This window comes from Physeter macrocephalus, chromosome 10 (genome assembly GCF_002837175.3).
Source record: "Physeter macrocephalus isolate SW-GA chromosome 10, ASM283717v5, whole genome shotgun sequence".
Classification (NCBI taxonomy): Eukaryota; Metazoa; Chordata; class Mammalia; order Artiodactyla; family Physeteridae; genus Physeter; species Physeter macrocephalus.
The window spans coordinates 5385895-5399279 of record NC_041223.1 but is presented as its reverse complement, the minus strand read 5'-3'; the positions used below and the strand labels follow the sequence as shown (position 1 = coordinate 5399279).

At 40.0% G+C, this 13385-nt stretch overlaps 1 protein-coding gene across 3 annotated transcripts in view; it reads left to right on the top strand.

Annotated features, from left to right (window-relative positions):
* PACRG (parkin coregulated) overlaps positions 1-13385 on the top strand; it is a 527628-nt gene that overhangs the window by 407806 nt on the left and 106437 nt on the right. Inside the window, exon 6 of one of the 3 annotated variants that reach the window (XM_055087409.1) lies at positions 8574-8682. The exons of the other annotated variants lie outside the window; for them this stretch is intronic. Coding sequence (XP_054943384.1) covers positions 8574-8611 — 38 coding nt within the window. The 3' untranslated portion in view covers positions 8612-8682. Of the gene's footprint in view, positions 1-8573; positions 8683-13385 lie in introns of those variants that run through there. 3 annotated transcript variants of the gene reach the window in all.

Here is a 13385-nt window from a genome sequence, read left to right as displayed (position 1 = left end):
ATCTAGATATTGTGCCCAAAACGTGCAAAATGAAGTTGTCCCTGAGAACCAGAAGGAAAGCCCCAACGAGAGAGGCGGACGCATGGGCTTTGGGCTGAGGAATTTCAGTTTTCTACTTTGTATTATTTAATTTGATGACTTTTCCTCAAAGACAATTTTTTAAAGTTGTACCAGCACATCATATTTTGAAAGCATTCCTACAATATTTCAAATTAAAATGTATTTTAAATGTTGTGCGTATTCTAAACATGTTTGAAAAAATCAGAGACTTTCTCAAATCCACTTTGGATTAGCAGACTGTTTCTGTCACAAAGCACCGAGCTGATCTCCCTGTGCTATGCGGCTGCTTCCCACTAGCTATCTGTTTTACATTTGGTAGTGTATATATGTCCATGCCACTCTCTCACTTCGTCACAGCTTACCCTTCCCCCTCCCCGTGTCCTCAAGTCCAATCTCTACGTCTGCATCTTTATTCCTGTCGTGCCCCTAGGTTCATCAGTACCATTTTTTTTAAAAGATTCCATATATATGTGTTAGCATACGGTATTTGTTTTTCTCTTTCTCACTTACTTCACTCTGTATGACAGACTCTAGGTCCATCCACCTCACTACAAATAACTCAATTTCGTTTCTTTTTCTGGCTGAATAATACTCCATTGTATATATGTAGCAGACTGTTTCTTAATACTAGTCAGATTGCACAACAAATAAGGCCACCTGCGGTTGGGATTCTGCCTCCAGCTTCCCTTTCCCTTAAGGTGTCAGATTCGTCTTCTTTCTGTAGAGACAGATTCCATGGTTGGTGTCCATAGTGAGCTGCGTTTTTACTTTTGGTGTCCCAGAACTTGGCTTTTTAGTATCTAGCTCTCTCTCCCTCTCTCCCTCTCTTCTTCCCTCCCTCCCTTCATGTCTTTGTCTTTATTTCAGTCTTTCTTTCCCACAGCAGGGCCCCCAGGGACTCCCAGACACCTCCAGGCTGGTGGTTCTCTGGTTTTGGGGTGCTCTCAGCCACATGCTGCCTGCCCATCACGTGTTCATCGCTGCCAGTTGTTCTTTGGCCTGGACGGAGGGCAGCCTGACTTTGCACAATGTTTGGTTGTCATAGAGGCATACCTATACCGAAAGGCTGGTGGGTTTTTTTTAGGCCATGTTTGCTTCACCCATCCAAATAGACTATTTGTAAAGACATCAATGTCCAAGCAGTCTGGAGTTACTAAAATGAGTCATGGGAATTAAGATGCACACGCCTGCTTGGCCACTGGGAACTAGGCTGACTACTCAGAATCAAGCACGCCCTGCCTCACTTTGAGTCTCCCTGTTCTTTGCTCTGCTTCTCTCCTCTCTTTTTACCTCCTTCATCCCTCTCTCCTCCCTCCATACCTACACTTCATTGTCCTCAGTGCACGTTGTAGGCATTGGCGATATTTCGAGTGTTTCTCCTCTACATTAATGTCTGCCGGCTGCTGAACCATGTCCCCACCAGGAGCCTTCTCTCCTGAAACTGGTCCTCTCCAGCTCCTGTCTGGGTGTGGAGTCGACTCCAGAGGGGGTCTGCTTCTACTCCCCCTCAGCCCTCACAGCGTTCAAAATGAGGCAACGTTTCAAAGGTAACAATCAAAGCACAAGAAAGACAGTACTCAGGGAGGCGTTGGTCCTCTCACCCCCACCCAGATGACTGAAGGACATTTGATTGTTTTCATATTTCCCGATAATCAACTACAAGTTGTGTTGGCTAATTGTTGCTTTCCTGTGTAATCCCTTAAGTCTCAACACAATCTTGAAGCCATTCAATCCAAAGAGAGTGCTGCGAAAGAGAATTTTAACTACACACACCACTCTATCCACATTTCTGAGACTGTCCCTTGAGCTTGGTTGTGCTTACATTACAGATGTAACCACGAAATCTATTTAGACATGTGACCAATGAAGAAAGGCATTGAACGGCCCTCCTCTGCCCACCTGTCCGTGTCCTTACTACACAGTCTTTTCAATGCCATGAAACTTCCTTCTTCTGGTCCACAAAAGATTTCTCCCCTATTTCCTGGAAGTACACTTTAGAAACAATTTTATGGTAACCAGAAATAATAAGGGACTCCTATTATTACACCAGTGCTACATGTAGCTCAACAGCTGAGGAGTATTATTTTAAGAAAAACCTGACTATCAAAAACTCTGAGGCCTGCACTCCCTTCCCTCTGTTCTACTCTTCCCTTTGCCGCCATTTTGACCTTATTATATTTCTTTAAGTGATAGAGACAGATGATAGATAGATAGATAGATAGATACAGATAGGTGATAGGCAGGCATATCGATAGGCAGACAGATATTCAGACAGGTTGATAGATAGACAGAAATGTGGTTTGGCAAATGGATAAATGGTAGAAAATATAAATGGGAAAGATGAGGAAGGGAGACAACTGAAATAGATAAAAATAAATTGAATTTGTGGTTATTTTACTGAAACTTTAAAAAACTTGAACCTAAAATCATCAACAGTTTCCTTTCCACCAGAAAAAAGAAGTACATATCTAATTAGTGGACGTTTAATCTTTTTCACAGTAAGAAACTTTTCCTTCAAATACAGTTATAACTGCTTTTCCGTTAGTGCTAATCAATTCTCATGTATGTGAAAATTTTTGGTGCTTTCATCGGTACAAATCTATTTTGAAATCACCTTTGGCTATAAAGGAGAAAAAAAGTACCATCTGTAAATGCTTTTGTCTAGAGGTGTGTCATCAAAATAGAGTTCCAGTCACCTCTGTCCTTATGAAACTGGTGGCTATTTTCTATTCTTATTTTAAATTTTTTCTCCTTATCTTCCATTTTAAGGGAGCGGTTCAGAGCAAGGGCTATCTTATCTTTCAAAGGAACATAGAACTAGCCACATCCAAATGAAATTAAAAAGAATAGCTCTCCAGTTCACGTGAGATGCACAAATCAAAGAATGAAAAGTTGTGGTGTCATATAAAGCGTTTTGAAACTTACAATACACAGCATAAGGATGTAAGACTTTATCATTATTGCAGAGGAAGAGGTTTCTAGATATGGATTTTCTGTATGACTTTCTCCTTTTCCATGCTAATATGTGCTAATATCTTGAGGGAAATTGGAATTAATGGAAAAATTTTTATCGAATAATGTACCTTCCTTATTGAAATAGCCATTTGAATCTGGTCTTTCAATGTAGCACATGTTTTAACCAAACGAGAGGAATTATTTATTCATGAAAATGATTTTCAGATTTTTAGTATAATTCACACTACCTGTTTTGATTGTGCAAAATGTTTTTTTGCTAGTATAGTGAGTCAAGATAGCTCAGTAGTGAGAAAATATTATCTTCAGAGTTAGGTCATTCGTTAATCATGCATTCAAAACACAGTATCAAATACCTAGATGGTAATAAACAAATAAATTAGAGTACCATCTTCACAGTGCTTAGCATGCACCAGGCACTTGCTGTGAGCTTCCTTCCTCTTTTTACATGTATTTATATGATTGCTCGCATGATCTTCACAGCTCTATGAAGTGGATAGCATTGTTGTCCTCACTTTACAAATGATGAAAGTAGGGCACAGAGATGTTCAGTAACTTGCCCAAGGTCACACATTGGGAATTGGAGCTAGGATACACATCTAGGCAGTCTGGCACCAGAGTCCCCGTTCCTAATCATTTTACTGCAGGAATTGTGTGCCTTGCTCACTAGCGAATCCCAGCATCTGCCACGCTGTCTGGCAGTAAGAAGGGCTTAATAACCCTGTGTTGAAGGAATAAATAAATCCACACCAATAATGTTAAATACATTCGGTTCTGAGCGCTTAAAGAATAAGAGTGATGAGATGTTCCCTGCCCTCAACTAAATTGCAGTCTGGTCCTGGCAGTTGGAACCAGCAATTCTAATTCGCTGTCATCAGGCTTTCAACTGGAGCAAAGGCTTCAAAGCCGCGTTCTAAGTGAAAAGCAGTATTGTGTTTCCATGCCTTCATGGCTCATTACAACCTTGTGATGGAAATGATGAGGAAACTGAGGCATCAAGCCATTAAAGATCTAGGTCATGGTCACACAGGGAGAAAGTGGCAGGTCCAAGATTCAAACCCAAGCAGCAGCGTAGCCCGAAAAGCCTCACCTTGAACCGTCAAGCCTGGGGCAGCTCTGGCACCTAATACCATCTCGGGGAAGGGGAATACAGTGTGGGGAGCGGAGGGATAAAGAACATGGCCAGACTGAAACGTCACTGCGGAAGGATGCAGGAGGTGCAGTTCTTGTCCCCTGAACTCCTCCCAGAACTCATCTCCTCTTTGGACCCCGAGCTGATCACTGTTCCGTGTGATTCTTCATCTTGTCATGTACGTTCATCATGTACGTTCATACGTATATACGTATATTCACACACAGAGATATATAGACATATCTGTGCACACATATAAAGTTAGGGATACATATGGATTAGAGGTAACATATATCTATATTACTATATTCCTGTATATAGTAATATTTATACATTTCAAATGTGATTAAGTGGCATTATAGTATGTGCATCTTTCTGAGAGACTTGCCTAAGGACACAAAACATTTGGCCATTAAAGAATAGATAATGACAATGATCATTTTTTAACATTAATATGTTATCAGAGATGTTGATGCTTGGAAGAGCAGAAAGAGAAGAAATTTGCATTGATAAAGACTAAGAACCAGAGGAAGCTTCTACTCATCTGCCTCTGTTTCCAGTTCTGAGTCTGCGTATAATTTTATTTTTAAAAAATGGAAAAAAAATGAGACAACTATTTTTTTTTCTACTATGGAGAGGGGAAAGTCCTAGGCCTGCTAGTTCCCTAGAACCTCTGGCACCACCTGAGAGAGGAGTTTCTCTCCCAGAGGAAAACCACACTCGGGGCAGAGGCGCCTCCTCAGGATGAGACGCCCCCAGGACTCGCACGTGCACCTGTCCGCGTGTCCACGTGATGTGTGATCCCGTAATCTATAATGTTTGCTTGACCTCACTCTAAGGCAAATAGCATTAACCTTGGACTTGAAACGTCAAGGGTATGAACGTGGGCACGTGTCACATACTTCTAAGTTCATGCATACTTTCCGAACAACACACAGCCATGAGTAGGAGAGGGAAAAGGATTGAATTTCATGAGCAGCATTCCAGATGTATTGATAGAACTGCAGCAAGAGTCTTTTCTCTAAGCAACGTCAAATTTTAACCTTTTAGTGCTCAAAGTGAGGACACCTGATAATAATAATGGATAAACCAATGACAACTAAAAACCTCCATGGTTTTAACATTCTTTTATGATCCTTGTTTTGAATAGCTCTTTACTAGGATGGCCAAGCATCCCAGTTTGCTCAGGACTGAGAAGTTTACCAGGACACAGGCCTTTCATGGCTAAACTTGGGATGGATGGTCCCCCTGTTCTTATATTTCATTGCCCTGGGATGCCCTTCTCCACCTGCTCTCCTGAGCGACCTGACACCCGGAAACTGGCCCACTCCCAGCTCCCAGAACCCAGGGTCTGGGGTGGATCAACAAAACGTGGGCCCCGCCTCTCAGCGGTTTCCTGTCCTCTGGGTTCTCGCTGGACATTTCTGACCCTCCTGTAAGCAGGCTTTCGTATGTTTTGTAGAGTATGCGTTTTCTATAAATGATATTTATTATTTCTTACCTTATAATTTGTAAATAATTATACGGAAATTTAAAGAGACAAAAACGTATGGGAAGATACTTTTAAAGCAGCATTAAGAAAATATGAATACTTTAATAAACTTAGTGAAAACTTTTAATTTACAAAAAGGGTTTTTCACAAACTCATTTTCCACTTCGTTAGAGTACATATATTTTATTAATTCTTAGTAGTACATAGAAATTTTAAAAGGAATCAGGAAATCTAGACTATCGATAGTTTCACAACTGGGTCTTTCTTAGTCCTATGGTCTACAGACATTCATTTATGTCCCAATCTCTTAAAGAAATGGAATTGTAGAGGATACAGTGGAGCAGAACCCCGCCTCAGCCCCTCATTGGGAGCCACATGGGGCTCTATCTGTGTAGGGAGGCTCTCCTCTTGACCTTCGGGACCGGGGTGGGATTCGACCACTCAGCTCACTAACCCCTTTCTTGTCCACCTCCTTCCCCAGTTCAACTCAACAAACATTTACTGGCGGCTACAGGTCCTTGGGGAGACAGGAACAAGCCAAGGCCTCGCACTTGGGCACCGTGCCTGAGCTTGCGGGCTCCACGTGCCAGCCTCAGCCCGATCATGCCGCCTGTGTAACCTGGGACCAGTTAATCTCTCTGTTCTGTTTTCACATTTGTAAGATGGGATGTTAACCTACCTCGAGGGGGCTCTACAGGGGTCAAATGTCTGCAAAGGCCCCTATGGATGCAAATCATGTTACAACTGTTAGTTGCTATTTCTACTCTTTTCTAATTAAGGAGCCTCTGGTTCACTGGGGAAGGCAGATGTGCCTACGAAGCTACGCAGAGGGCAAGCCAGAAGCCCTGGCATCTGGTGGTAGCTGGGAGGCTTCCCAGAGGTGGGATTAAGGCTGGACTTTGGGGACAGGAAGAGCTGGACTAGCCAGCTGAGGGAGACGCATCCAGGCGGAGGGAACGGACATCGTGAGCAGATGCGGGGATTTCAGCCGGCCTGCGAGGAGGCTCGGAGGCAGCTGGACAGATGGGTCTGTAGCTCAGAAGTCGGGCGTGGACGAGGGAGACGGTGACAGGCGCGGAGAGGAGAGAAGCGGGAGGCGAGAGCTCCGAGCGCCCGCTGCCTGACAGTTACACGTAACTAGTAACTAAGGAATAAAAATCAAGTGTGTCTGCACGGGCAGCCTCACGCGGTGTAGGATCGGAGTCCCTCTCCAGCCCCAATGCGCTGCCATTTATGTCCTCCACTGCTGTTAAAAAGCTATATAAATATATATGTGTATATACATTATAGATTCAGAGTTTCATTCCTATGTTTTCCCACATTCTGCCAGCAGTAATAGAACAAGTTACATAAATTGCCACCAACTGTCAAATTTTCAGAATTCTCCATTCTCAGAGTTCAAAGAGAAGTAGTTGTAATGATGGTTTTCATATTGAAATAAGAAAGAGTAAGCTAAGCTAACCTAGAGAGGCTTCTAGCAAGTAAAGCTTGGATTGACTCCCAGCCTGCAATTTAAGCAATTCATGTCAAAAAATGAAATACAAATATGCAACTTTGCCTAAATCTCATGAATTATTGAGAAAAAGCCTCAGTAAGTACTTTTGTCTGGGGCTGTGAATAAAGAATCCTAAAGGAGTGGTTAAGAGGCCAGGATCCCAAATCCGACTGCTAGAGTTCATCCATGGGCGCCTTTTCATCTGCAGTCTGTTTGATGGGCTGTGGAGTGAAATCTCCAAAAGGAAGAATCTGGGGAGTCACAAAGTCTTGGGGTGCCCACGGGGATAAGTGCCTTCTGATACCTGTTTGCCACAGCTGGGAGCCCCAGAGTGGGTGGGTAATTGTCATTCCTCGTCTCCCTGTGCCCCGCCCTCCTGCCGACCCAGGATTGTCACTGGCTCAAAGCCAGTTGATAAATAAACAATTTGAGATGAAGGAAACACCCTCACTGTGGATCAAACGCATCTTTCCTGAAGATTTATTTTGATGAGGAAAGAAACTTTGTTTGCCTCAGGCCCTTGGCTGACGCTTTTCCTCCTGCAGTTCATTAGCTCATGTGACAACTGCTTCAGTGTCCATCGCACTTCCGGGGCCTCAAGGAAAAGTGAGTTCTGAAACCGTAGGGCAATCGCGGCAGACTCTGGGCTTCCGAACATACTTGTGTCACCAACTTGTCAGAAAGGACCGCAGGCAGTATACCAACACTGCTGTGGCCCTGGAGCTTCATAAGACTAATTATTTTGAAAATAAAATGAAGAAAAGGTACCTGTCCCTTAGGTGCTGCGTGTAAGAGCTCTTCCTAGTTAATGCAGGTCACTGCAAATGACGGGGTGCACACCTCCTGCAGTGCTCGCCGGTCATACTGGGATGCAGTTGTTCGCGGCATCTCATACCTGAGTGAGGTGTGATCATGTTTTAATTAGTCCCTGTAAGGTGAAAATAGACTGCATGTGCAAATCGTTAAAAACAAATGTCTGTGTTCATGATAAATAGTGATTTCTAACAAAAATGATGGTTAAGTTTTAAACGAACTAAAATTCTGGAGTGATATCTAATTTGAATTCTGTGATAGCTTGGGGAGTTTCTCATCCCTAAAGGGTAGTTTCGTTTTTGTGGTTTCATTCACAGGCACTCGGGAGCACAGGCAATAGCTGTGTCTGCATGTATTTGTAAAAGGTTGCGAGATAGGACTGTTAACATTGGGTTGGCCTCAGGATAATTATCCTCTAGAAGACTTTATATATTTTAGTAGGTAACTGATAGATTATTGGGGTTTCAAGTTTTTATTATAAATTCTGATCCACCTTTGTGTTACCATAGTATTCAATTTTCTCTAAGATTATATGTATCAATACAAAAATTCTCATCTTTTCCCCTTGGATTAACATTTTCTGCATGTGCATTTTTTTATATGTATAGGTGAAAATGTTGACAGAGATGAAATACCCCATCTGTGAGCCACACCCTCTTTTCTTCTCCTTTACTCCTACCAATCACACGTGGGACACTAGGAAGCTGGGGCAGTAATGCATGAAACATCTAGGAACTAGGAGATACTGAACCAGGTAATAGCAAGATCCTAAAGCCAAAAAACCGTGGCAGGCTATTAATAGCTAAAAAAGGAGGAAGTAGGAGATTATTAACATGCCAAAGAGGAGGAGAGAAAAGAGGGATGGAGGGATTTATAAAGAGGAGGGATATATAAGGAAAACACAATGTTTTTTCAGACCCTTGGAGAGGTGTATAACTGGGGGAATGTACCAAAGGAAAAAGTTATGTTTTTGCTGTCCCTTAAGTTTTCCAAAAAAAGCTATGTCACAAGTAATTTCAAATCCAGATCTGGTTGAATTCTTATGCAGAGAAAGAAATGCAAAATAAATTCTTAACTTAGGAAGTTACATTGAGAGAAGGTGCTAATATCTGCTTTTGTTATTTCTGAGTTGTGAAACATCACACTCATTTTTTTTTTAACTAATGTTATTATGCATTTTCAGTTTACTGTCAGCTCGTTTTGGTTTGTGTCGAATGTTTCTCCAGGATTTTATGCTTTTCTTTCACAAATTGTAAATATTTGTCAACATATCAATGTTCTGACTGTTTAAAAAAAAAAAGCTTTGTAAAAAGTGAGAAATTTCTTTAAATGAAAAAAATATTTTACCAACATAAGAACACACATTTCCTATAATCTATTGTCTAAATAGTATTTATTGCCTACTAAGAAAGCAGGTTGTCCTTTTTAAAAAGTATTCTGTGCTCTCATCCTTTTATTTATAATTTAGAATATGGTTAATCTCTCAGCTGTAATGAAAATAATGACCACTGCCTATTGTCTTTGCCAGATGAAACAGGGGATGCCCAGCGTTTCAAAGAATCTGAAAGCAATAAAAGTTCAATGAGCAAAGAAATGAATATGTAAGACCTAAAATTTTCAACATGTGAATAAACCTCAAGGAATACTAAAATCCATTGTCATTCTGGAAAAAAATCCTTTGTTTACATTTTTGCTCATTGTATATCTGACACTTCCTCTAAATTCCAACTCCCTTCCGTTTACACATCAAAACAATCACATAGAAGCCCAGTTATACATTTTTTTCTTATTTTCTGACTTCCCACTACCTAATGCATAGACGGTAGCCTGATCCATTTTTACATTAGATTAAAATGCATGCAACTGATTTTTCTACAAAATTAAAATATAAGACTGTCAGGACCCATAACTGTCTCTTCGAAGGTGGAATAACCTAGTACCCATAATCTTATTTTTGCAATAAAGTTATGAATCACTGTTCACAAATATTCGGTGCAATAGAATACCAAGTGAGACTTGACTGTCTTAGAAAAGGCAAGCCTCTCAATCTGTGGATACCATATGGATATCGCTGAGAAGGAGTTGGGACTTGGGCTGCAAAGCTGTCAGGCATTGGAGAGCATATGGAAGTGGCCTGTTTGGGGCCACAGACTGTCGATGGTGCTTCCTTTTCTCTTCACAGTTGTGTAACATATTGCCACTGTCTACATAGCATAACTTAATAGCCAATTTGAATTGCATTGTAGTTAAACTGGTGTTATCCTGATCGTAAGCTAGCTTATATCGCATAATTTAGTCCAAGGTTTATTTCTGCTTTATTTACTCAATAAAGCAAATACTCTAAAGAATTGAAATAACTTCTATTCATAGGCTATTTCTGAGCTTTTTTTTGGTTCTTTTCTAATCTCTTCTTTTCCTAAGGCATAATATGGTGCATTCCATCAAGACAGGATGAAGGTGATGGTGACAGTGGTGGTTTTTCACAGTATATAAATTTAAAAAAGAAAACAGCAGAGATCAAAACTGAAGCTAAATGTTTCTTTTTAAAAAGAATGTTAGAAAGACAAATATCATATGATATCAATTATATGTGGAATCTAAAAAAATGATACAAATAAAATTATTTACAAAAGAGAAACAGACTCACAGACTTAGAAAACAAACTTAGGGTTACCAAAGGGGAAAGGGGGGGGAGGGATAATTAGGAGTTTGGGATTAACATATACACACTACTATAAGTAGAATAGATATCAACAAGGATCTACTGTATAGCACAGGGAGCTCTACTCAATACTCTGTAATAACCTATATGGGAAAAGAATCTGAAAAAGAATAGATATTTGTATATGTATAACTAAATCACTTTGCTGTATACCTGAAACTAACACATTGTAAATCAACTATACTCCAATATAAAATAAAAATTTAAAAATAAAATTGAAATGTTGGAAAACCAAAAATAAATAGATTTTAAAAATTATCTGTTTATATAAAAAATAAAATAAAATAAATTTAGCTTCAAAAAATAAAAATAAATAAAAAAATAAATAAATAAAAAGAATGCTAGAGTATGTTAAAAATTAGAATCTTCTCTATATTAATTAATAAGTTGGGTCAAAAAACAAACAAATCATACATTTTATTTAGCTAATTTTGGCAAGCTGTTGGCTTCTAAACTGTTTGGGCTGATCATACCCTTGGATTTCATCTTTTTGATATAGATTCCTAGGTTTTTATTGCATTGACTCCCAAAAAGAATACTACACTATTACCTATAATCCAAAAATATATATATCCTCTTTGTGTGGAATAAAATGTGAACTAATTTGGAGAAAGGAACAGTTCTAGACATGTATTTCATTAATATAAATATCCACCTCACACTGTGAACTAGCACCTCTTAGAATTGATGTTACAATGTTAGTAGGAGAAAAAGAAGAAAAATCACCTTTCTATTAAAAATATTTGTCTAATGTTAAATTAGTAAGCAGAAAAGCACCTTAACTAATGTGAGAGGATATTTTTCTCCTAATTTATTACAGTTTTCCCCTTTTGTACTACACTTCCTTTAAAAGATCTAATAGAGTGGCGAGGCAAGCTGTATTTGAGAGTAGCTACAAATAGAAGCACAAGTCGAAGTAATCTATAGCCTAGCACTCAAATTCATTTACTAAATAAGGTTGTGAGCAATATTAGGTACATTTTTCTGACACCTTTCCCTGTTGACAAGGAGCTGGGTATATGTAGTAAAGGAAGTACACAGAGAACTATTGTTAGCATTTATCAGCAAATGTGATGAGTGGCCCTGAAATAGAGCATCTTATCAGTATTAATGTGACAACCACCTCACTGTGAAAGTGGAACTTTGAGAGGAACCAGAAGATGGATTTTGGTGGGCAAGGTTGAAAGTAGTTGTAAGTTGATCTAGCATTTTGTATTTCATTAATCAATTCCTAAATCTGTAATAAAAAATTTAAAAAAAAACTACAGTGAGTGATTGGGTATAAAGTAGAGGTTGAATGGTACAAACAACAAATAACTGTTAATATTGACAGGTTATGGTACAGGTATTACCTAATTTCACAGATGAGGATAGCACAAAATGAGACAACTACTGCATAATGTTTATTCTAAAGAAATATTATGACTTTACTGAGTTTTAAAATTTCCTTCATATTGATTTTTTTCGTAATGTGTGAAATAAACATGGATAAACCTAGTTAATACTTGAACAAGGTTCCAATACATTCAAACTATAATTTGATATGAAGCATATGACACAAAGGAAATATCGTATTTTAAATTAACAACTGAAAACTGTCTGAGGCTATTTCATATGTCTAAAAAACATAAACCTTCACATTCGTTATTTTTCTTGAAAAAGCCACTGTGACTCAGCAGTAAAACAAGTCTAAGACAGTCTGTTAAAATCAACACTCCATTCCACAACCAATGCATGCAGTCCTTGGTCCAAGCCACCTAAAATTCTCTAAGAACATCAGACTGTTCCTGTTCGGAGACCTGTTCTCGGCCAGATGCTTTGTTTTTTTAATTAATTAATTTATTTATTTATTTTTGGCTGTGTTGGGTCTTTGTTTCTGTGCGAGGGCTTTCTCTAGTTGTGGCAAGCGGGGGACACTCTTCATGGCGGTGCGCGGGCCTCTCACTGTCGCGGCCTCTCTTGTTGCGGAGCACAGGCTCCAGACGCACAGGCTCAGTAGTTGTGGCTCACGGGCCTAGCTGCTCCGTGGCATGTGGGATCCTCTCAGACCAGGGCTCGAACCCATGTCCCCTGCATTGGCAGGCAGACTCTCAACCACTGCGCCACCAGGGAAGCCCCAGATGCTTTGTTAATGTAACTACTGGCAATGTCTCCACTGTGAAATGTGCTTGTGATGCCCGTGAGTCATAGCTAATTCTTCCATATTAAAAAAAAATACAATTAAAGATAACAGAGCAGTCAGATGAGTAAACAGACAATTATGATGAGACTGTAAAGGAAGGCCAGCATAATGTATTAATTTGCTGTTCTTAATGGACTTTATCTGGGACCCACATATATTTCTTCTCAAGTATTTATAGAAGAACTATTGAAGAAGTTTAAATATTTTTATACCAAAGTCCTATTCATTCCATAATGCACAATAACATTCTAGAATGTAATATAATGCCAAGTACTCAATGGTCTACAATAACTATTGAACATGAGGACAGAAAATATCCATTGGAGAGTCTTCATTAAAAATATCTCCACGGGCTTCCCTGGTGGCGCAGTGGTTGAGAGTCCGCCTGCCGAGGCGGGGGACACGGGTTCGTGCCCCGGTCTGGGAGGATCCCACATGCCGCGGAGCGGCTGGGCCCGTGAGCCATGGCCGCTGAGCCTGCGCGTCCGGAGCCTGTGCTCCACAACGGGAGAGGCC